Below are 23,986 nucleotides of genomic sequence, written 5' to 3' on the forward strand. Positions count from 1 at the left end.
TTTGGTAGCTGGTTGTGAGCTACAATGAAATTCCAACTCATGTTTGTTAAGACATGTAGAATAAAGCGAGTGTAATATTTGAATTATTTTATGGGAATAGCAGGGCTGGCACTGGCTTTCAGAAAATAGCTGGGAGAATATTTACTATTCAGATATCACTAAGTGGGACAAGCAGAGTAGCTACAGTCCCACCTTTAAAATGTGTAACAGTACTTTACAGTTGAAATATTACAGGAAAATTCTCTGGAGCTGTAAAAAGCATGGGCTGTTCACAACTTGCTCAACAACTCAGGAGAGAGCAGGCACAAACTTCACCCCCTGCTTTATCAAAACATGCACACATTTGGGAGCCACCTGCTTTCACAGTGATGCTTTCTTCACCAGCAAACCTTCGCATTTTCCCCTTCTGAATCATTGTGTGACAGTGAATCACTGATGATCTTCAGCGCCGGGACCAAAAATAGGGCTGGGCACAGAGAAAGGCTGGGGTAGGGGCAACCTTTCCTACGTTCAGCCCTGGGTCTCCCAAGCAACAGTGAGAGGGCTGTTCTACCTCCAAATACTTCAGTTGCTCCTGGGAGCAATCACCTTTCCCTGCTCCACGGGCTATTTCTGCAGTGCTGCACTCACAGTGCCGAGAAGCCACGGCAACAAGAGCCGCATTAGCATGCAGTGAAGTTTGCACCCCGGGTAATTATGGTTTCCTTTGTCACAGTGAATCACTGCATGTGAAATTACGGCAATTTCCCTCTGCGTAGATGTAGTTGATAAATCAAAGCTGCTTACTAGATAATAACTGTGCTTCAGGTGGCTCCCAAAGAAACACTGCCTTCAAAACGATGGTGAAGCACGGCCTAACCTCAAAGCCTTCATGCCTCGGCAGAGAAAACTCAGCTCCTTTCACTACTGTCTGTAAGGTTAGCACACCCTCAGCCACTGCACATTCTACTATGAAGGACAGAAAAATTGCTTCTGCCTTGTGACAGCCCCATGCATCCTCTCTCCAAAAGTTACCATTTCTGTATCACATTTCTCCTTTAAATAATTTCCTCCCTGCTTTGATAAACAGGGCTTTATTTTAGACCCTCAATTTCCATCCTAATCAGCACTTCTTTAAGACCTTCTAACCCACATAAACTGCATCTGCTAAGAAACTCTTTGATGCCTAATACTTATGTCTTTCCTTCTTTCTTTGAGTCCACCCACTAGCTCTTCCTATATCAAATTCCAATTTCTTGCACTTAGTTTTAAGGCTCTTGACAACTCTATCTTTCTAGTCTATTACTGCATTTATCAACTTGTTAGTATTTTTTGAAGCACCCAGAAACTATGGTAATGACTGCCACAGAGAAGCTCATGAGGAAATTAATCATTCTGCTTCCACTGTAGGACTTGAATCCTGTGCAGTAACTAAAGCTTGGGGTTCACACTTCAAAAGAAATCCCCACCAGCTCATCATTAATTCATCAGTCTCTACCCCCTGCACCAGATGAGGCAGAGGTCTTAAGGAAAAAAAACTAGTAAGAGAAAGAAGGAACTGAAATCTGCACTCCACACTTACACAAAAAGAGGTGGCATTAAAACTACATGTGCAATGGAACTCTGGTATTTCCTAACCATGGAGTGCTCAGTGTTAGAGTCTGAAGTTCCCTTGAACAACTTTCCCTGTCTGAAATTGTATACCATGGCCCAGAAGAAGTATCAAAGTAGACGTGGGAACTGGGCTTTCAGGTAAAGACGGGTTTTGGGTGGGATTCAGCCTGGGATTATGAGGTGTTATTTGATGTCTGACCATAGGGTACACTCCTGAACCATGTCCATCTTCCACTGTCCCCCATGGATATCTGGGACATGCAGTCAGTGCAGTGGGAGCAGTTCAGCTCACCCAACAGCAAAGACTTCTGCTCTGCTGAGGAGCCCAGACGTTGCATTTGGAGCAAATCTTCATGGATTACAAGAGCACAGGCACCTAGAGAAGCCTAGAAAAGTCTTAATATAAAATCTAATGTACACAGCTAACTGCACAGCCAACACTGAAACAAGACATTATCTTTCTCTTCTCTCTCTTGCTGCACCTTTTTCGCTCAGACTGCAAACTTCACAGTAGGTAATCTGAGCCACTGAAGAACATTGCATGCAAGGACTCATGCTGGCCAGATTATTTGGGCCCCACCATAAAATAAACATTGAATAATATTAGTTGCAACAACACCATCACTTTCTTTCATTTTCCCTTTAGTTGTTCCCTTTAGGTAGGATTTGTTTGCAGCTGTTTAGCCATCATTTCAGTGCCATAGATAGCCTGTCTGGCCTCCAACTGCTGCTCCTGGTCTCAGGTCTCACCTGGATCCTGCCAGCCAGCTCTACACAGATGCCTCAGGTCTTCCAGGACATACTGGGCACCCACCTTGCACCCTTGAGGCCATCTCACAACAAACATCAGCATGGGAGAAAGCTGCTGTGAACAATTTAACTGGAAAATGAGAAATAATAGAATTTGGGGTTTGAATGGACCTTTACAGGTCATCTAGTCCAATCCCACTGCAATGAGCAGGGACATAGCCACGCAGGATCTGGCCAATAGATAAATGGCTTTTCAGGGAACTTTATTTGTGCAGTTCTCCGAGGGGTGCTGTCCTGAGGCACTCTTGGACCATATGCTGCCTCCAATCTCCTCACACAGAAAACACAGGCACGCACCCTCACCTTTTTGGCAGCACTCTCTAACAGAGTCAGGATCAGATTTACCACCAGTTACCATGATTGATCAAATTCCCACTGGCAAAGCTACAGTAAGCAGCTGTGTGTGCCCATATGGCCCAGAACTACTGTGTAGCATTCGGAATATTTCTCACATGCTCCAATTCAAAGTTTTTGGGAGTAGGGGATAAACAGAGTTTGTCAGTATTTCACCAAGTTTGCTAGAACAGAGAGAGACCTGACCTTGACAGAGCTCTCTGCTTTGGCTGCCAGCTCTTCCAAGTTTGCAATACTGATTTTTTCAAGTCCTGTATTTAAACATAGGTGCATCGTTTCTGACCTCCCTGTTTATTAAATACACTGAAATTTCTAGCCTTCATGGAGAGAGAAAGTCTATAAACAACCTCACCAGCCATAAAACTGTAAGGCAGTGAAAGGAGCTAAAAATCTGCTCAGAATGGTTCTACAGGCTTGGGCTTGCCTTTGGTTTTTTTGGGGGAAGGGGGGCAGTTTGTGTTGTTTTTGGTAGGTTGGGTGGTTTTGGGTTTATTTTTGGTTTTTTAATGCAACACTGACACAATCACTTAGGAAGTTGGACTTGATGTCAGGCCTCTGTGAGGTCTGAAAGCACCTGTGCAAGTCTTGCACTTTTATTATCTGCCTGCTGTTGCCCAGTATTCATTCCAGCCAGGTCATGTCTCCCGTCACACAGCCCCTCTGCTCCGTTCGAGGCAGCATGCTAAGCCTGGCTAAAGACTTATGCTTGCTGAAAATTTGAAAAAGAACAGTGAAACTAGCCACCACAGTGCTCTGAGCAAAGACCTTAAAGCTTCTGCACTCCTGACAAAGTTGCCTTCTCAAGATTACTTATTTTCGCACCGGTAGCAGTAGCCACGAAACAGAGCGAGGAGAGCACGAACCCCCCTCCTCACACCCAAGTTTATGTCAGTCCTTCCTCTTGTGCTACACCCTGAAATCCTTCCTGAGTGTCAAGGGGAGAGGGGATCAGTGACAGAATGACTCCATTCAAACAATGCTGGCAGCTAAAGTGTTTGCCTGGGGAGATCAGGGCTTAACTGACTGGCCATTAAAGTTTCATGCAATCCCCACTCTCAAGAGAGAAACTCTCAGCTGTTCACAGCTCTACAGAAATAAGGACATGAACCAGAAAGGTATTTTAGATCCATTAGTTATAATTTACACACCAATGACATACAGCATAAAGACAAAATATACAGATCTTCATATATATGTACATGGATCAACACAGTGCACAATTTAAAGTTATGTTACAATTAAGTGTACAATTTTAAATATGGCTTTATAAACTAGTAATAACAGTGCTAAAATAACATATGTCTTGTGTAGTTCATAGGCAAACAAGATAATGCAGCTACAGCATCAGAGTCCCCATTTAGAAATGTGTTGCTTCATTTTGTTAGTTAAACCTTGCACACTGCAGCTAGCTGGGTATATCCCTCGTCCATACACATCTACATATACTTTATTCTTGCTGGATTGCACACCCCTGTCTTTGGGACTTGCATTCTTCAAGTATCCTGAAAAATAAAGACCTGTACATTTGAGGAAAGATAAGTCAGAAGAATGAATCAAGAAGTGAGGGAAGAACACACACAATCATAGTGCCCAGTGAAAATAGCAACATGACCAGTGCAGCCAAAAAAAAGCACTTTTTGTTTAGGGAGCTTAAAAAAGAACAACAGTCACATCTTGTTTGCCTTACTGTCCCAAATAAAGTGAATTTTTACTTAAGTATAATTAGACAGAAATGAGAAAAGTGGTAAATTTGGGGTCACTTGGAAGCTCAGCTGGAAACTCCGGCACTCCTGAAGTAAATGCACTTTTGTCAACAACTTCAAAGTGGGGCAGGATTTTATTTATTTTGCAGAAGTTGAATGCCTTTTGGAAGCATATGTTTCAGCTTTAGCTTGTTGAGCTGAATGTGTAAATCATTACACGAAATCCCACAATCCTTTTTATGCTGAAGTCTGACCAAAAGCCCATCATGATCTCTTTGGCCTTGAAAAACCTGGGAGTGGTGCAACCAGGATGCAGTACTAAGAGTTTATCACTGTAGTGACACACAATGTTTTCAGTGACTGGCATTCCTGTGCTGTACACAGACTAATACCATTTACCTTTCCAAATTGCTCAGAGAGCTGCAGAAACCTTTGCTGAGAAGTATTTCACACTGGGGTGCCTCCATAGGGAATGCAGGCAGAAGGAGCCCTCCCCAATGGCCATCAAAGAGAGGATTGCCCCAAATCACTGAGGCAGAGCCGATTCATGTTGCAAATCCTTCTCTCCACCAAGGCAAAGCTGTGAAGACTGGGGTCACTGGCCCGACAATTAAATCCACACACGCGGTGCAGGGAACACCTTCCCTCCACAGGACACCAGCTAAATACGACAGCCCATGTTCACCTGCTCAAAGCTGTGCTCACTGCCAATGCTCATTCCCAAAAACCCTTGTCTCTGCAGCACGAGCACGGGCATGGGATGACAGCAGGCTGACACCTCATCAGAACCACAGCTACCGAAATGAGCCCCTGCACAGTCTACCCAGCACTAAGGAATACCCAAGGCACAGCATTCATGCATACCCCATAGCTCTGATCAACTGCTGAAAGCCACTGCAGTCATTCAGAGTCACCTCTGGTCCCATGGGATTAAACAGTATGACCTGTGTGCTCCTCTGGATCACAGCTGCTGAGATGTACGGGCATGACTCATACCTATGGGTACCCATTCCTGTGTCCCAGATACTGGACCGTCCAACTTAATGCTGCATTTAGAGAGCATAATTTGCTTTATTAGTATCACATGCCTAAATCATAATTTTGCAGTATCTGGGGACAGAAGGAGGGTTAGGCCAAACAGCTACTTGTCAGAAAACAGATTCAAATTCTTATTCAAACATCTAAGGACAAGACCCACTTGAATTCATCCCCTGCCACAGAAATTTCACTTGGTGAGCTGCCCTGCATAAATCTGCACATAACACGCTTTTCCAGCAGGCAATATTTTGTAAGGCTTAGCATCTGACAGATACAGGCCTTTCAAGGAAAACAGTATGAAACTGTCATGATTACTTGAGCAGACATCACTGACAAAAGCAAATTTCTGCCTGAACTGTTGCTGCAGAAATATTTCAGGCAGTATTTTTTCAAAGAGAATATAGATCTGGAAGGACACTGCCAAGGTTTTAAAGATCAAAATGTGTTACTTGCAGTGCTATAATTGGATAGAAACAGTCCTCCAGATCTGAAACATCAGGTTCAGTTTGGTTTTTAAATCAAACACCACATTTGCAGGATTTCTGTAGGACCTATACATCCCAGCGCCTGTTTCCCCCACTCGGTAACAGTGAGCCCTGCTGACAGAGCCAATGAGACCAACAGGGGTAAACAAATCCCTTCTGACATGACAGTGTGTCACACAGTCAAACACTGCAATTCACATGAAAAAAACCCCAACAGACTGCTTCAAATCTAACTCCACTGGAAATGCAGGGCTTGCTTTAAACTTCCATGCGCCAAATGAGGGGCAAGCCAATTACTCAATCTTTAAAGCAGCACTATGGGATCACAAAGGCAGTACTCAGCCTTTGGCAGTATTAAGGGTAAAGTAACCAGGAGGAACAGCACTGTCTCCTCACCAGGATATGGGCTCATGCTCCACCTCATAAGCAGAGCAGGGGTCCCACCCATCCACTGGAACTGTGGCATGACCCAGGCCACAGGTGCAGCCTGAGTCTCCTGCAGAGACCCACCACTTGGCAACTCCCTTCTCCACTGCCTCCTCCAATGACCATCCAAGGGCTCCCCTGCCCTATTTTGAGAGGGGCTGGACAGTGCAGAGGAGCCCCAGGACAGCTTTCCTCCTGCCAGTACCTTGCACCACCATCTACCCCAAACCAGGCTGGGGCTGTGGCTGGGACCAGGTTTGGTGCTGGTACCTGTGATGGTCTCAGACACCTCACTGACATCTGACTCTTGTCAAGGGTCCCTGAACCCTTCCTAACTCCACAGTGAGTTTCTGGCTGTGGCAGAGGGACCCCCAGCCAGGGAAAAACCTTATGTGGTCTGTGTCACCTCAGACACGACATCGTGGCATCCATCAGCCTCCAGCTCCAGACAGAAGTCGCTATCCCAGCTCACCTGCCATGCAGCTGGCAACTCACAGCTGTCCCAGGTTTCATGGCTGCAGAGACACCTGCTGACCCTCAACCCCGCCAGCAGTACAGTCTGGACCTCCAGCACCCCTACAATGGACTCGCTTGCAATTTTGATCCGTGAGGGAGGAAAAAAAAGGGAAAAAAGCCAGAAGGAAATAAAGATGCTCTCCGACTATTTTTAGTTCTGTACAGCCCCTCAGCACTAACATTAAAAATAGATAAGACGGAATGGGGGAAAAAAAAGACACTGCAGGACTAAGAAAACATTGCTCTTTTAGCAAAATTTTGGAAAGTCAGAAACAATTGTTCCCTTTTTAAGAAAACACATCTTTTTTTTTTTTTCCATGCAAATCAAAATGAATGAACATTTTTTCATTTATTTTTTTAAACTTTTTTTTGTTTCCCCACAACCATTTACCAAGACAGCTTTCAGAAGAAAATGCATGGAGGATTAAATCCTTTTAAAGAGGTCTAACAGTCAGTATTTCTTTCTGGAAGGGACAAATAAACCCAAGGGTTTCCTACCCTGCCTGGACAAAATACTACACCTATAAATTCTTAGAGATGCCATTTCCTAATTTCACCTCTAATTTGAAACACAGCCAAAATCAAAACTGCAAACTTTACTGAGAGTAGCTGTCATGAGGACAAAGCTGGCTAACTTCTCCCAACTAACCTCTCCTCTGAAGTAAGCTGAGTAGCCCCTCAGAAAGGGAAGGGCACATGATAAGCTGCAAAATACATTCACCTCAGCGATGAACCCTGAAAAACTCAGCTGACAGCAAAAAGATGCTTCCCCTTCTGCAACCCTCCTGATTCTCCCTTCTTCACCTCCTCCAAAGGCATGTCCATCACCTGGCTGGTCAGGATGAGGTTCAGCGTCTGCTGAGACACACCAGTTATTTGACACAAAAGCAAAGAACATAATCACAGCCCTGCAAAACACCTCCATCCTTGGCACAGGTCCCTGTGCCTTGGCATCAGCTCTACCTGCCACGGCAGCAGCTCCAAGCGCTGGCAGACAGCGATGCCATGGTGGCACCGGCTGTGCACCGCGCTGGTGTCACCTGGCTCTGCAGCCACACAAAATCCTGATCGGCCACACACATGGCAGGGCACAGCGACATCGCTGACTTCTGCTTAACCCGTGCTTCAAGGGCCACTGCCATGGACAAATCTGTCAGCCCACCCAAGCTACAAAGGTGATACAGTCTGCTGAACTCAGGCTGGGCTTTTAATGACTAGGACTCATCTGCTGCAAGCACACTTCGCAATGCGGAACGAATGGAGAATGCACACCCTTCAAACATGCATCAGTAAATGAGTGAGAACACCTCCATCAGAATTTCCAACACGCTAATGCTTTTAAATAGGAGCTTTTTATCCTTTCATTCAGAATATCAATACCTACATTTTTGCAGATAAAATCTCTCCTGACTTGGCCATGGAGTTACACAGGCATTTCAGGCCATCACCTCTGCAATTTCAAGCCCAAGACTTATCTTCTTGTGCCCTACCCTTGTGCTCAGTTTCCTGAGAAGGGTCTCAAGTAACTGGATGATATCTTCCTCCTTCTCAGTTTTGGTTCACTTTGCAAATGATACTTGCCCACAACATTGACCGGAACATGGCTCCAAGGACATGCCTAGGGATTCTGGAAACAGGGGTAAATTCACAACAAACTTGTCAGCTCTCACTGCAGTGGCTCCCATGCATGAACAGAACTGGGGCCTCACTGCATACAAAGATGTCCCTGCCTTCAAAGCCACGGTTAACTCCATGTTTCCCCAGAGGAAGCACTCCAGAACCCAAGGGAGCAAGCTATTCTTTGAATGCTGGAGTTATTTCAAGCTCCAGACTCACTACAACTACCAACAATTATCATCCTAAAGCAGTTGTCTGCCCTGTCCACTCCTAGAACATTTGGCAAACCAGCACATTATAAAAATTTTGCTGAGGGATCCTGATTCCTCTAACTGTAAATCACTGAGAAAGTCATAATCAAAATAGGCCACCAACAAAGTCTGCAGTCGAATACCCAATTTTATATGCATATTTAAAAACACAACAGCTCAGTACGTTTGATATGCTCTCTTCTTTCTACTAAAATCAACTAATCGTGGCCAAGCAACACTGAAGTACATGCTCAACTTTGGAGCTGTGAGTAAATCCAATGGATTTATTCTCATCTGCATTTGGGGAGACAAGAACATGAAGCATGTTGCAATTGTTTTGAGATCCAGATCCACAGAGGTGCTAGCAAAGGCAACTTAGATCCAGTTCTGGTCACGCTTTCAGTATCTGAATTCCCCGCACACATGGCGGTGCTGAAGGAACTGTCCCATCTCACCTTCCCTGCACTGGCTTAAGGGACTGTGCACTGTAAGCTAGCATAGTGCCCAGCACCCACTGAAGCACCTTCCCAGGCAGCTATAAAGCATTCCATTATCTGGGCCAACATCTTGCAATTACACAGCATCCCATGCCTACTAATACCTCAAACTGCTTTGCAAACTTCATGAGTGTGCTATGTCTGTTGGTGAAGAGCACAAAGCACCCACTGCTGAGACACACCAGGCTTTTAGCAACAAATCCCAGCTCTTTGGCCTTGCCTAGAAATAGCAGACAGCAGTCATGGGCAGGGAGTAGAAACATAATAGTAATTCAAAAACATGGAAGAAATTTGACCAACACACATTCCAGAGGAGTTAACACTGACATCTCCCTCCTAAATAAAAATATTCTAGAGTGGTGATTTCAACCTTCTGCAAAGAATAAGAAACACTAGCCAGCTCCTTTCTGCAGGAATATATTTTCCTCCATCCTTCCCTGACCGTCTCCAAAAGAACTGGGAGCAGTTCTTTCCTGCAGACGCTGTAATATATGCACCCAAAGTACCGGTAGCTATCAAACAAAATTCCCCTGAAACTTTGCCAAATTACAAAATCTTCCAGGTTGGAAAAGACCTTTGAGATCATCAAGTCCAAGTGTTAACCCAGCACTACCAAGTCCACCACCAAACAATGTCCCCGAAGTGCCACATCTACGTGGCTTTTAAATACCTCCAGGGATGGTGACTGGGCAGCCTGTTCCAATGCTTGATAACCCTTTCAGTGAAGTTTTTCTCAATATCCAATCCAAACCTCCCCTGGTACACCTTGAGGCCATTTCTCTTATCCTAGAGCTTGTTACTTGGGAGAAGAGACCAACCCCCACCTCCCTACGACCTCCTCTCAGGCAGTTGTAGAGAGCAACAAGGTCTTCCCTGAGACTTCTTTTCTCCAGGCTAAACACCCCTAGCTCCCTCAGCTGTTTCTCACATGACTTGTGTTCCAGTTCCTTTCACCAGCTTCACTGTCCTCTGGACATGCTCCAGCACCTCAATGACTTTCTTGTAGTGAAGGGCCCAGAACAGAACACAGGATTTGGGGTGCAGCCTCACCAGTGCTGAGACAGGGGGACAGTCACTGTCCTGGTCCTGCTGGCCACATTATTGCTGATACAGGCCAGGGTGCTGCGTGAATCTGATGCACCCCGGCACACCACTGGCTTATATTGAAATGGCAGTCAACCAACACCACCAGGGCCTTTTCATTACAGCATCAATCACTCTCTTCCATGGAAGAAAGCTGTGCCAGTCATACCTCTTCCATTTTTGTCCTCAACCCGCTGCTGTAAAGATATCAACACAAACCAGTTGTGACAAATTTTCCACTTCCCAGAAGTCCGTCCCACTTGAATGGGGGATCTGGTTTTGAACATCAACAAAAACAGATTAAAAGGTCCTGCTACCCTCTAGACCTCCAGTTTGCCCATGTGTGTTTTAAATGTGTTTACCTTGATCCACCTGAACAATTACACAAAATGAAATACGGCTGAAATAGTCCAAGCAGTATGTGACAGCTGAATCAAGCACAATGGTCTCTTCCAAAGTGGTATAAACCTCTCCCTGACCTGAAGAAGAAAACAAATCAGACTGATCCCAAGAAACAGCTTATCTGCACAATGGGAGACGCTTGTACATATCACTTGCATTGTTCTTGATCTCTGTACTCATCCATGTCCACATCTGAATCAAAGAGGGAGTGTCCAGTGTAATCTGTGTCAGGGGTTTGGGAAATACTGTTCCCTTCCTCATCAAATGTTTCTGTCCTTGAATAAAAACTGAAGTCCTGCAAAGGGGAGTAAGTCTTGCTTGCTTCGCTGCTTTCCTCAGATTCGTACAGAGTGTTGTCATCATCATGGTGCCATTCTGGCCAAAATTTCCTCCTTATTCTTTCACAATACATAGCAAGGTTAATTAGTTCACCTGCAACACAACACAACAGACTTCAGTAAATATATCCAGCCAATAATGCTCTAACTCACCTGATGATGCAAAAACACAGTATCTGTGTTTGGAAACAAACTGTACGGGGTCTTCCCAAAGAAGCTTCAAAATTCCAAGATGCCATCAATCCTCTCAGAAGCTCTGTTTTTAACTTTAATGTAACTTAAAACATGTATTACACAGAACAAGAAGGGTTACACAGGAATAATTGCAAATGCATGTTCACACAAATAGCAAAGTAAGTATCCCAAATTCAACCTCTACAAAAAGAAATCAAGACAAGACACTAATACTGTATGGGTTTTGAAGTAGAACTTTTTTCTTAATTGCAGACACCTGGTTCCTAAAGACAGAATTTGATCTTAGAGATGGCATAGTACGCTTATTAAATACAGTGAATTTGGGGGGGTCCACCACCAGATGGCAGCGTTGGCTGCAGCATAAATTCACATTTAATATGGCCACAGGCTCACTCCTACTGCTCCCAGCCTTAGTATCTTATGCCTCATGTTTATAAATACATGTATGCTTACAAAATAAAGCATAAAAGAACTCAAATAAGAAAGAAATAACAGTGTATTAAAGGGGAAGTGCATGTAAAACCTGTACTCATAACAGCATGAGTAGGTGGATGGGTACAGAGAATCAACCACACTGCTTGGGTATTTCAATCTATTATCTTCTATTTATTTTCGTTAGAGACGAACTAATTCAACAAGCATAGTAATCCTTCCAGAAAGCAATGAGCCCTTCAGAATTTTACCCATGATGCCCCAGACATCAAAGGGAAGAACTGCATAGCCAATATTTATATCCTCCTCTCAAGTGCTCATTATCTGAGGAAAAGACTAAGTCTGTGCCTCCTAACCGCAGGTTTAGCAGAGCTCTCTTGCACAGAGTAGGTTTACAGGTCAGATTCATTCCTTTTACACTATTTTACATCCTCTTCCTCCTTAGCTCTCCCCATTTTTCATGCTATCTTTTACTATGAAAAGGGATGCAAGATGTACTTTAACATCTATATCGCCCCACCAAAAAAATCAAACAAAAAAACAACCCTCTGTGGAGAGGAGGGGTATGTTGGTTTCCAACTCATGCAAAAGCAAAGCGACTCCAAAGCCAAGCTGGATTTCTTCCTTGTCCGGCATCTTCAAGAACAGCAAAGGCTGTAATTTCAGTGGGACAACAGCACTGGCAGTTCTACTATCAAGGAAAGTACTCAGTTCAGCAGAATTTGGCTAATGGCTACTCTTCTGTTTTCTCATACTCTACCCAGCATTCACTCCTTAGAGGCTTTAAGGCTTTGCCACGTTAGACAGGGAAAAGATCAAGTGCAGAAATAAAAACAATTACTGTGTAGAACATTAAAGAGAAAACAACATTAAAGGATACAAATGCTACATGAAAGGCAAGAACAATCTGCTGAAGTACTGGCAGTCTTCAAAATGTCGTTCCAAGGTACTCCGAGTTTAAACATGGAAAATGCCACCAAGAGCTTTTAATCAGAGAGCTTTCTTACCTTTGATTAGTCTCTCTGGTCGAGTCCCTGGTAATGTCCACATTGCCTGTGCCAGATGTCCAAAGACAGTGGCATCAACAGTGGAAACAGTTGACCCCATAATGTACTTTTTGTCACCTGTAAATACAACAGCAAATATTTCTTGACTGGATGTCACTTTTCCCCAAATTAAAAAAAAAAAAAAAAAAAAATCACAGTCCCACCTTTAGCATATTTGTTTCAGTGAAATTATTTAAATTAAAAGGTTCACTTGTTCAAAGACAGGGATTCAAGACTGAGTATGGTACCAAAGCCACTTCTAGGGTTCAGCAAGTGAAATCCATTATTGCAGCTTCCCCTGTGCTCATGACTTCTATAACCAGGCCAATTACAGAGCCACCACTGGCCAAGGAACCTCCTCTGCTCCTCACAGTTGGCAGCACTCACACACTGTACTCATTCAGCTGCATTTAAAATCTGATCTGCAGCTACAAGATGCCTGAAAGCACCATTTTCGCCTTGGTGCAAACCCAAAACCGCTCAACCACTATTCAAAATCATGAACTTGCTGAAAGAAGCTGGTCACTCTTTACCTCTCATCCATGCAGATCCAGGTTCAATTTACTCATCCGATCAGCTGGAAAAAGAAAAGTCACACCCAAAGCTTTCCTCTCTCCCTGTTTGCTCAGGATGAAATGGATGCACCAGTCAGACCTGCTCAGAAATGACCTGCATCTCCAGGAAGAGGGCAAAGCCGCAGGCAGGAGTGAACAGGTCCTCTCACACACCACCACTGCGGTGCCCTCATCCCCACTGACTCCTGACAGGTAGAAATCAAATTGAGGCATGTCAGGCATGCAGGCAGTAAGTGAAACAGCAGCCCTTTGGGACTGGCCTGGCACAGTGGAGGGACATGTCTGCTCCACACAGAAATTCTGTTTACCTCTCTGGGCACCCCAGTGTCATGGTGGTCCTAAATGGCCACCACAGCACAAATGGATGGATAATTAACTAAGACAGGGAAGAAAATACATGTTTCAAAGCCACTGTCTGCAACAAAACATGCACTGTAGACTTGTTTTCCCCTCACAGGCAGGAGACCTGGAGCAAAGACCACGCACAGAGCACACAGTGAAACAGGCAGTATTGCAGAGGTCAAGTTAGCTGGTTGCACTGCTCCTGCTTCCGCCCAAAGCGCTATAAACTCTGTGAAATGTGGTACCTAATTGAATTCCAAAAATCCCGTTATCTCATCTCCCCGTGACATTCTTCCAAGCTGCCTGTAATTCAGCAGGTTATTCAGTGTTAGGTTTATTGAGCAAGTCCAGAGGAACTGTCCAGTGTAAAATGCATCAAATTCCAATGTACAGTACAAGGAATGCTGCCACCCCCCTGCACAAGAGCGCAGCAAAACAGTGCTCAGGAACAGCCAGCCAGTAACAATAACCTTCTCTGGCCTGTCAGATGTCATTTGAACATGGAGTTAACTCTCCCCAGCTCTTTCACAGTTCCATCAATCTATTGTTTGAAAACTCTGTACAGGGTAAATGTTGTGTCTTTTCAGTATTTATCTGACACCTAAGCACTCACCAGTCTCAAACATAGCTCAAAAATTGGTCCCTAAACCACAGTTATATGCCAGCACCAGGAATTTAGCACCATACAACTGGGTCTTGAGATTCAATCCATAATGATGTCGTGCTGGGAAGAAATACTGTAATTTTCATCTTCCTACAACTAAAGTAGGCACTGAGTGAGGGCTAAACCATCCCACCCTCCGATTCCCCAGGCAAAACACCCCACACCTTCAGGTGCATGGAAACAAGGGGCAAGAGGAGAAAATAAACCTGTGGGATCATAAAACTCCAAATCTGGTTTTAAGGCATGCTGCACCACAAAATATGGCATCTGTGCACATTTTCGCCCACCATTTCCAACCTGTTCTCAAAACTTCCAGTGCAACTTTAGTCCAGAAGACTTTCTGTGTCTGTTTTTAGGCAAGATTACACAGTGTCTGTTATACCCAGGCTGCCATAGCGCTGGTCATCTCAAACACCTCTCTGCATCTCCTGGATAATCCAACAGAAATGAAATCACCTGGTCACACTGGACTTGGATCAACTTTGCACTGCCCAGGAATTTGAGAGTACACAGCACCACTGTTTACAAATGCATGCACCAGAGGATTTAAAAGCAGCTACTTCGATACAGGGTCAAGAAACCCCGGCAAGAAACAGGTCTGTGGGACACAAGCAGAAGACCTGCACCCTTCCACGGAGGCATGTATAGCACTCGCAGGCTGCTACAGGGCACTTAACTCACTTCAGAGGCTCACATTCACGTTAGTCCAACCTCTAAATTTTCAGCTCTGAGCACCCCTGCCCTCCACAAAGCATCAAATGCTTTCCAAAATCCACTTCAGGAAGGTGCTGGCCTGCAACTCCCTGCTCAAAGTCCCCATCTACCAAAATAGTCTGAGAGGCAGACAGCTGAGAGGGCACGAACAGATTTATGCTCACTCACTTGCCTCTTCTAAACGATTACCAAAATGTATATTTTTATATATTGCTAATTCTTATGCTCATTCCCCAGACTTTCTTACACTATTACCAGGCAGTAGAAAACTGCTACAATACAAGGAAATTACATTTGTGGTTTAAAGACTGCAGGACAGAGAGAAAGATGATACCAGTGGGACAGGCTGATCCATCACAGTGGGATTAGCTCCAATTTCCATGTTTATAAGATCTGGAGGAGTCTGTCAGGGAAATAGGTATAAGGGAAACAGAAAAATTTTTCTCAGAAATAAAAATAAAGAAAAAAAAGCACCAAATATGTGATTGGAAGAGTCAAAACGAATGTCGTAAGAACTGGCAGCTGCACCGTTATCATTCTCTGGAAGCAGCTCTTAGAATTAAAAGTTATTCTTGTTTCCCATGTGAATGGCCCCTGTTAAAAAAGGGAGCATTAATCTGATATGCCTGAATGGCTGACAGCTACAGTTTGGTATGTGCAGCTATTCTGCACCATAGACATCATTTTCAAGCTCTTAAGATAACAGCCAAAATCCCAACTACGTCCTCTTCTGGGAAAACACTTAGGTACATATATATGGAGGGGACTCTCACAAAGATTGTGCAGGCAATAAGCTGACTGACTGCCTTCTCCTTCCCCCTTTGAAACAGGGGAGCCTCTAGTCAGGCAGGAAGTCTTCATCCCACCTCCTGTCCCCATTCCAGGATACTACCTGGAGGCCACGGTGAGTAGACCCAACCATAAACAGATGGCTGGAGAAAACATGAGCATACTGGTGTTAATGAAAATCAAGGCAATTACAGGAAAGTAGACAAACTCACCAATAATCAAAATGGAAAATATAATGATTCATGTAACTGCACACTGACTAATCTGACATCCATTTCAGAGAGGAAGATGAAAAAAAATGTACGATATACAGCTGGTAATGTAATAACGTAACAGGAATACAGCAAATGCCCATCAAGGCCTTTTGAAGTACACAAGCACATTCTCAACAACAATCTGGAAGTAAGAAGAAAAACTCTGCAGGTAACATATGTACAATACAATTAAAAACTTGATATAGTGAAGAAGTGCTTGAGGATTTCCAGTGCATTTCCCACAAAAGCTAGAGGCTGATTGTAGCATTTACCTTCACAGGGAGATGACCCAAGCCACCCAGGAAGGGAGAAAAAACTAGGAAGAGCATCTGCCTGCAGGCTAGAATTGAACAAACTCTCATTTGAAACAAGCCCAATTTTGAACAGATTTAGATAGTGACTAACATCTGCCAGCAATTACTAATAGAAGTGGTGGCACCTCCACCTGCTGAAATCTCATAATTAGAATTGGATAGCTTTTAGAAAGCCATTCTCAAGCCAGCGAAAAGGCACAGGCCTCAAGACAGCAGTCAAGCAGTCTAATCCACAGACATCTGTCTAGATAATTATGTGATCCCTTTGAACTTGAAATTTTACAAATCTGAGTGTCAGTATAGACTCCACAGAAATAAGCAAATCTAGAGACTTTTACAGGTATTCGGGCACACATTTTAGTTTCTCTTGAAGGTTCTGTCTGCTCTTGGCAGACACGGATGACTTTAGCAGAGACATATCCACTGTCACTCCTTTCAGCTTGACAGACAGGGGGCTTTGCTGAGCTACTAAGTCACAAGACTGAACTTGCTCCAGCTCCTGTCGCAACCCCACTCCTCCTTGTGATGAGCATAGAGCCATGCAGTGCCAATCTCAACACTACAGCATCAGTAGTCCCACAGAGGAGAGTACCTTGAGCTGGCCACAGCTCTGCAGCAGGTACGACCAGACCTCCTCTTCTAAAATGAATTGTTCCCTCCCTTCCTCCCTCTGAAAGAAAAGGGACCTCTTTAAGCTCCAAACAACAGATATTCTCTGAAGAGGCACTAGAATAGGTAATTGTTTCTGTTAACAAACAAAATCTATCAGAAAAAAGTGCTGTCAAAAGAGGAGCTGTCAACAATCTTCCCCTTGCCCATTGTGTCCATGCACCTCAGCTCTTTTTTTCCACCTTGTTCCCAATCCAGAAACTCAACAGGTTTGTTTCAGAAAACAAAATTACAGAAAACTCTACACAGCCCCATCTGGGTCCACTGCAAATACCTTCCTTTCCAAAACAGCTTTGAAGTCCAGAAGCATGTTTTTTCCTTCCCTTTCTCAGCAAGCACTCAGCTTCTGCCTCCTTCTGGGCTCTCCCCAGCTTGTTCCATTTGGATGCACTCCACACTTGTCTCTTTAGAGCATGTGCAGTGTGTCCCCCCTCTGCAACACAGGGCAGGGAGGCATCTTCCTGTCCTCCACTCAGCCACCTCTTTAAAGCAATTGTTACAGGAACAAAGCAGCCACACAGGTACCATCTCTCTTGGTTTCTTGCACAAGGGAGACATAAGCTCATGGGAAGTGACAATCTGCCCCACATCAGTTCCTCAAAATGCAAGTTTTACACAGATGCACAATATGCTTAGCTCTCAGTAGACCAGAAGGCAAGAAGCCCAGTGCAAAACAGCTCCAGTGTAGATTTCAGCCTGAGCCAAGCAACAGAGATGAGGTTCATGTAATTCTAGGTAAGTGAAGTCAACCTTAAGACTAACTGTATGGGATTCACCCAAGACAACCAAGAGGTTTAAACCCACCTATTTTGACAACACAGAACCATCCCCTACTAGGAGCTTTGAATAAAGCTGCTGACACTAACCACACACAACAAAGTGCAGTTCATCAAAATAACATCTGCAAAGGGTTTTCAAAAGGCAACCCCATAACAATCTGTCAAACAGCCACAAATAAAAAACAGGAAAGGAAATACAACCAGGAAGTAAAAAATGAGACACATACACTCCACCCCACCCCCCCACAATAGGTATTAATAAGAGGTTTCATTTGCAGAACTAAACATTACATTTTCCTAATTTCATACGGCCAAATGCTCTTCCAAAATAGCAGGTTTGCTCCTCTACATACACATACTCAGTGCTCAGAGAAGGAAGTCTCTTATGCCTCTAGACACAGAGGGAAAAGAAACAGTGTCTCTGCCAGAATAAGGAAGGCACTGAATGACAGCCTCTTGCTTCTGCCAAAATGAGATTATTTGTGTGTGATCAAGCTGTCAGGAAGCACTGGAGGTCAATTCCACCCTGTGGAGAGAGGGGCTGTGAACAGAGCACCACAACTCACTGTACCTTACCCAGGAGGCCTGCCAGAGTCCGCATGTCCTTCTCCATCAGCGTGTACATCTCCTCCTCCGAGAAGCGCCCAATGCCATGGCCGTACATTTCCCGCTTCACGATTCCTTTGGTCAGATGGCAAAAGATCCACTTCAGCAAGTCGCTGAAGGGACCAAAAAGCGAAACCATCTTTTGCGTCTCATGAAGATTTTCCACCCACTGGCAATAAGCTAAAGTCCTAGAAGGATGCAGAAATAAGTTACAGCAGCATGATTCCCAGAGAGCCCAACACCACCCTGTGGAGGCTTGCACAGAGGTCGGGCAGGTGAGCACTCACTGCCCTGACGGAGAAGTAGCTTCCACAAACAGCAGACTCAGAGGCAACTCGGAGTGCCAGCAGAGCAAATCTACTTTGCAGTACTTAGGCAGACTGCCCAGTGCTTATTCTCTCATTAAATCATGACTCACTTCAGGAGAAAAAGAGATTCACGCCGAAATATAAAGAAAAAGCTGCAGAATTCTGCTAAACTCGTGTAACATAACGCAGTGCCAAATGGATTTATTAGCTAAAGACGACTCACTGCACAGACCTGGGCAAAACAACAACAAAACAGCCCCCAAAAAAATAAATCTTTCCCACCAACCTTTCTCCTTTCTATACTGCTGACACTTAGGAAAGCAGTAACTTTTCTCCAACATAAATACTGAAGCAGTAATTTTTCAGAAGAGCTCTCTTCTGCTCAGAAACGAAGAATAACACGATCTCTTAAAAATAAAATATAAAAAATTAAGAGGTAGTGGTTATTGGGTCGGTTTTCTCCTGTACAGTTTCCTCTCTTCAAAATGTTGATTTTAAGAGAGAGACATTTCTAAAGGACTCTGTTGCCTTCCATGCTTTATTGAATGGCAAATAATATTCTTTTAAAAAGTCTTTTCATAAAATTTTGTCTCATCAGCTTAAATTTTTGTTTCCTACATGTGTTTTTGTTCTTTACTAATATTATAGGCAAACATATCTTGATTTGTTGCTCCAGAAACTTATGAATTAAGAAACATTAACTTTTTTAATATCCAGCATCTTCAGAAATTACAAATAAACTAAAAAGACCACATATATAACTCTTGTCACCAAGTTCAAGGGATGTTGGAAAAACAGCTAAAGACATCTCAAAGTAGACAAGATAAACATATGAAGCCTGCAGGGTCTGAGACACTGGGAATTGATACACATATTCCATTCCAAGCCATTCCAAGGCTTCATTGTTTTAGTTTGGAATATAACTTCAGTTTTATCACTGTACATATTTCCAACTCCACATAATTCCCTTAGTGCTGATATGGTACACCTAATTCAAGAAAGGAAAGGAAAACAAAAAAAAAAAAAACAGTATCTCCTGGAGAAGTCCTGTGACTTCTTTCCATAATGTACATTTTATCAAACTCACATTGCCCACTGCAGTTCAGTGCCTTTGGCTCTAACTGGTTTCACTGTAGTCAGTAACAGTGAGGTGTGAACAGGTTTTGCTGCAAATGTATAAACAGGGAAAAACAAAAATGCACCTGCTCTGCTACTGATGGCTTCTACCCTCAACAGGTTTCTCCACAACCTCTTGCACTGTGTAATTGTAACAAAAGCATCCTGCTGACATTTCACGCGCTTCAATATCACTTTTCTAATGGGGTGTTACGCACAGTCCTGGTTTTTCAAACTTGATGGATGAACTCAAGTCATTGAGCAGGTTTCAGCAATGCAAAGTTTGAATCAGAGCCAGATTTAGCAGAGGCACCAGCAACACAAGAGGAATATGAAGCCAACAAGCACAGCAGTAAAGAACTACTGAAACTCGTAAAGCACTGACTTTATCTGGAAGATGTGGTGTGAGATTGCCCTGTTCCAGGAACAACGGTTTTAAGGATTTAAGACAGATGGAAAGAAGGCCGGGCTGAAGGCATAAGGGCACTCTCTAGAGCAGAACATTGCAGTAGTCATGTTTCACAGGCCTGGCAAAGGACAAGGTCCCTTCGGCAGGTACAGCTCTGAACAGGAAGAACTCTTGATGAGAACACTAGGGAATAATTACAATACTATGACATGGGTTGGAAGGGACCTTAAAAATCATCTACTTCCACTCCATGGGCAGGGATAATACCCACTAGATGAGGTTGCTCAGGGTCCCATTCAACCTGGCCTTGAGTATTTCCAGGGATAGGGCATCCACAACCTTTCTGGGCAACCCATCCCTCACCTACCTTGGAGTAAAGAACTTCTTCCTAACACCTAATTTACATCTCTCCTCTTTTATTTTAAAACTCTTCTCCCTTGTCCTATCATTATCCACCCACGTAAAAAGTCACTCTCCCTCTTTTTTATCAGCCCCATTTAAGTGCTGGAAGGCCACAACGAGGTCTCCCTGGTGCCTTCTGCTCTCGAGGCTGAACAACCTCAGCTCTCTTGGCCTGTCTTCACAGGAGAGGTGCTCCAGTCCTCTGATCATCTTTGTGGCTTCCTCTGGACCTGCTCTAACCAGTCCAGATCTTTCTTATGCTGGGGACCCCAGAGCTGGTAGGCTCTCACAAAAACAGAGTAGAAGGAGAGAATCACCTCCCCTGACTTCTCTAGACACAGCTCAGGATGCCATCTCACACTGTTGGCTCATGTCCAGTTTTTTCATCCACCAGAGCCCCCAAGTCCTTCTCCATAGGGCTGCTCTCAATGAGTTCTTCTCCCAATCTGTAAGTTATTATTTATTACTTGAGTAAGCCAAGAAAAACTTGCTCTCTGAAAGCACTGCTGTGTCTTGCTGCAAAGACCCTCCTTCCCCAGGATGGACCTGACCTGCCTCATGTAGCAACTCTGCAATACAATTTAGTTGCTTTAGGACAACAGGCCTGGCCTGGAGAAGGGCAACAAGAAAAAGAAGCCAAAACAAAACAGAAAAAGAACACAGGACATTCCACTGCAGCATTTTTTAAGTCACCGCAGTTGTACAAGATTAAACCTGGCCCTATGGACTTGCCATCATTATTGCTCACTCCAAGCACACCAGTGAGCTGGCACCACACCAAGAGTGCTCAACCATGTCCAAAATGGTTTGAATTTCATAAAACAGAATGAACAAGGTTTCCCACAAAGCTAACTAGCCCATACTCTAAAGCAAAAATACAGTTCCCTAGAGGGGAACTTGCTTGCCTTGGGAGAGGAGGTCTTTGGGTCTGGAAGGGGCAGAAATCAGAGCAGGTGTTTAATGACCAGGACAGCAACAGACAACTGCACAGGATTTAGGCAATCCTGCTTAGGCTAAACTGTCAAGCACAAATCTTAAGACATCTGCTTGTCACTTTGAATGAGCAGAACTGTTACATGTCCCAAATCTCAAATTTACATGAGCAATTACGGCAGCTAAATAGACAATCACAGAGTTTACTTCCAAAATTTTATGGTTCTGAGTACACAAAACAAGGAAAGAAGTAGGCTCCAATTCAGGGAGAGTTAAAAACACTTTTAAAACTGGCTTTACAAGCACTTTGTTAAAAGAATTCTATTCAAGGGTTCATTAATTTGTGTCTTCTACCAAAACACGCTTCTCAGCATTTAATTCCACCCATCACTCCTCTGCTCAGATTACATTAGTGGAATATTATCAATATTACAAAAGGTTAGGAAATGCCAGAAATTGGGTAGTCTACATAATCTACTTCAGTACAGCATAACTGTACATTTTACACTAGAGTAGGTATTTATGGGATGACATAATTATTTTAAATATTGGCCTGAACGAAGCATTTTGGGAAACACTACCATTCGCATTTGTGCCAGCACATCTGTACAAATCTTAGAGTATAAATAAAACAATGATGCATTAAAAAGGAATGCTGTGGGGGTAAATCCGAAGTCTAAATGTAACAGCAGCTTTGGCCTCAATACATAAATCAGGCAAGGAGATGAAGAAAGTGACTCATCAACAGCAGCTTGCCTGATTATCCCAAAACTGTCTGAACTTCAAGGCAAGGGGGAGGCATTCACAAGGATGTGAACTGGGGGTTATTTTTCATATCTGAACCTGTGCAGACTAGAATTTCTTGAAACACAGAAGTATTATAACAAATTCATTCCACAATCAGCTGTAGAAACCCAACCTGCTGTGCAATTTCTCAGGGCAACTGGCATTTAAGCCTCCAGCGGCATTCAAGCCTCATCACTGTTAGCAGTAGGAGAGACACTGCTCTTAAAATTGGCTTGATGTATTTAAGCATATTTACATTATAAAAATATTTTACATTTAACACATGGCAAGTCTGAATACTGACCAAAGTGAGATTCATCTGTATTCTCATACCATGTTCTTCCTGTACTTCAAGCATTCATCACATATGATGTTTGCTTCTTCAAAGACAAAGCAAGAAATAAGTCAAATGTATTTGCAAGTGTGTATATATATATATACACACACATACACACACATTTATAAATCACCACAGTTGTGTTTGACAATACAGCTCAACCAATCTAATGGGTTAGTCTGCTTAAGCCAAATATTCAAGGCTTTGTGTTCTCACTAAGCACATTAGTGCCACCGACCTACGCTCCGTCTCCTGAGATCGAAGAGACAGAAAGCATCTCGCAGCACTTGCTAGCCCTTCAGGCACCAGGGGCTGCCTGACCTGAATCCCAGCAGTGTCGTCGAGCCCAGCAGGAAGTGAGAATCACACCTCTCTTAACCAGAGGTCTGATCCCACAAACGTGCTGCAGTTACAGCAAAAAGCCAACGCATTCCCCAAAGGTGGCTGTGGGTACCCCACTGGTTTCTGGGGGCCCAAAGGTCACTGCAGGTAGTGGAGGTGACCCAGAGCAAGCCAACAGAAGATGACAGAGGTCTGCATTGGATCCAGGACCTGGGGTGAGAGCCACAAAATTGTTCCATTTCCAGCTCTTCACTGGCTCACCCCAACAGCCATTCAGCTTAGAGGACTTTTTTTCCTTTGCCAATTAAACATAGCAAAAGCCTGATGGCTTACTGCACTCTCCAGGGACTGGAGCTCCGGCACCAGCTCCAAATCAGTCTTGTGCATCCCAGAGATACGGTCTAACCCCAGCACAGAAATAGGCATGCTCACTTGCTGTCATTCTGCCTGAGCCCCGCCAGGTGCCACAGCCCGGGTGGAGAGAGGGTGTCCAGAGGCTGAGGTTCTCAGCAGCCCCGCACTGCTCTCATCTCCAGCCAGAGCAGCCACTTCCACCTGTAAGAGGCACTAACTGCTGAGGATAAGCAACTGCCTTGGCAAAGCTAAACACTTCTGGAGGAAATGCTGAACATCCACCACGATTAGCTCCACCCAGAGACAGCACACCACAGGATGTAATTTTCTTCTTTGTCCAATTAATGTACTACAGTATTACTTATTTATGATGAAGCTATTCTGCATGCTGCTGGCAATGAAACAGTAGGAACCACATTATGTATCACTGCTTTGGAGGCTTGGTTTTATATACCTTATTCTGCAGAAAGGCAATCACTGTTCCAAATTCCTCCCCATGGGACACGA

General features: G+C 44.0%; 1 protein-coding gene and 1 long non-coding RNA gene across 2 annotated transcripts in view; both read right to left on the bottom strand.

Annotated features, from left to right (window-relative positions):
* Positions 1–3,873: 3,873 nt before the first annotated feature.
* FAXC (failed axon connections homolog, metaxin like GST domain containing) overlaps positions 3,874–23,986 on the bottom strand; it is a 28,431-nt gene continuing 8,318 nt past the window's right edge. The window contains exons 4-6 of the mRNA XM_042017389.1: positions 18,463–18,680; positions 12,748–12,864; positions 3,874–11,207 (exon numbers count right to left, since the gene is read on the bottom strand). Coding sequence (XP_041873323.1) covers positions 10,924–11,207; positions 12,748–12,864; positions 18,463–18,680 — 619 coding nt within the window. The 3' untranslated portion in view covers positions 3,874–10,923. The remainder of the gene's footprint in view (positions 11,208–12,747; positions 12,865–18,462; positions 18,681–23,986) is intronic.
* On the bottom strand, positions 11,502–12,741 carry LOC121659378. The gene is made up of 2 exons (XR_006014302.1): positions 12,621–12,741; positions 11,502–12,419 (listed from the first exon to the last, which is right to left on the bottom strand). It is a non-coding gene; the product is annotated as an uncharacterized LOC121659378 (long non-coding RNA).

This window comes from Corvus kubaryi, unplaced genomic scaffold (genome assembly GCF_017639235.1).
Source record: "Corvus kubaryi isolate FWS band 111438036 unplaced genomic scaffold, C.kubaryi_AGA036_p1.0 split3-73, whole genome shotgun sequence".
Lineage (NCBI taxonomy): Eukaryota > Metazoa > Chordata > Aves > Passeriformes > Corvidae > Corvus > Corvus kubaryi.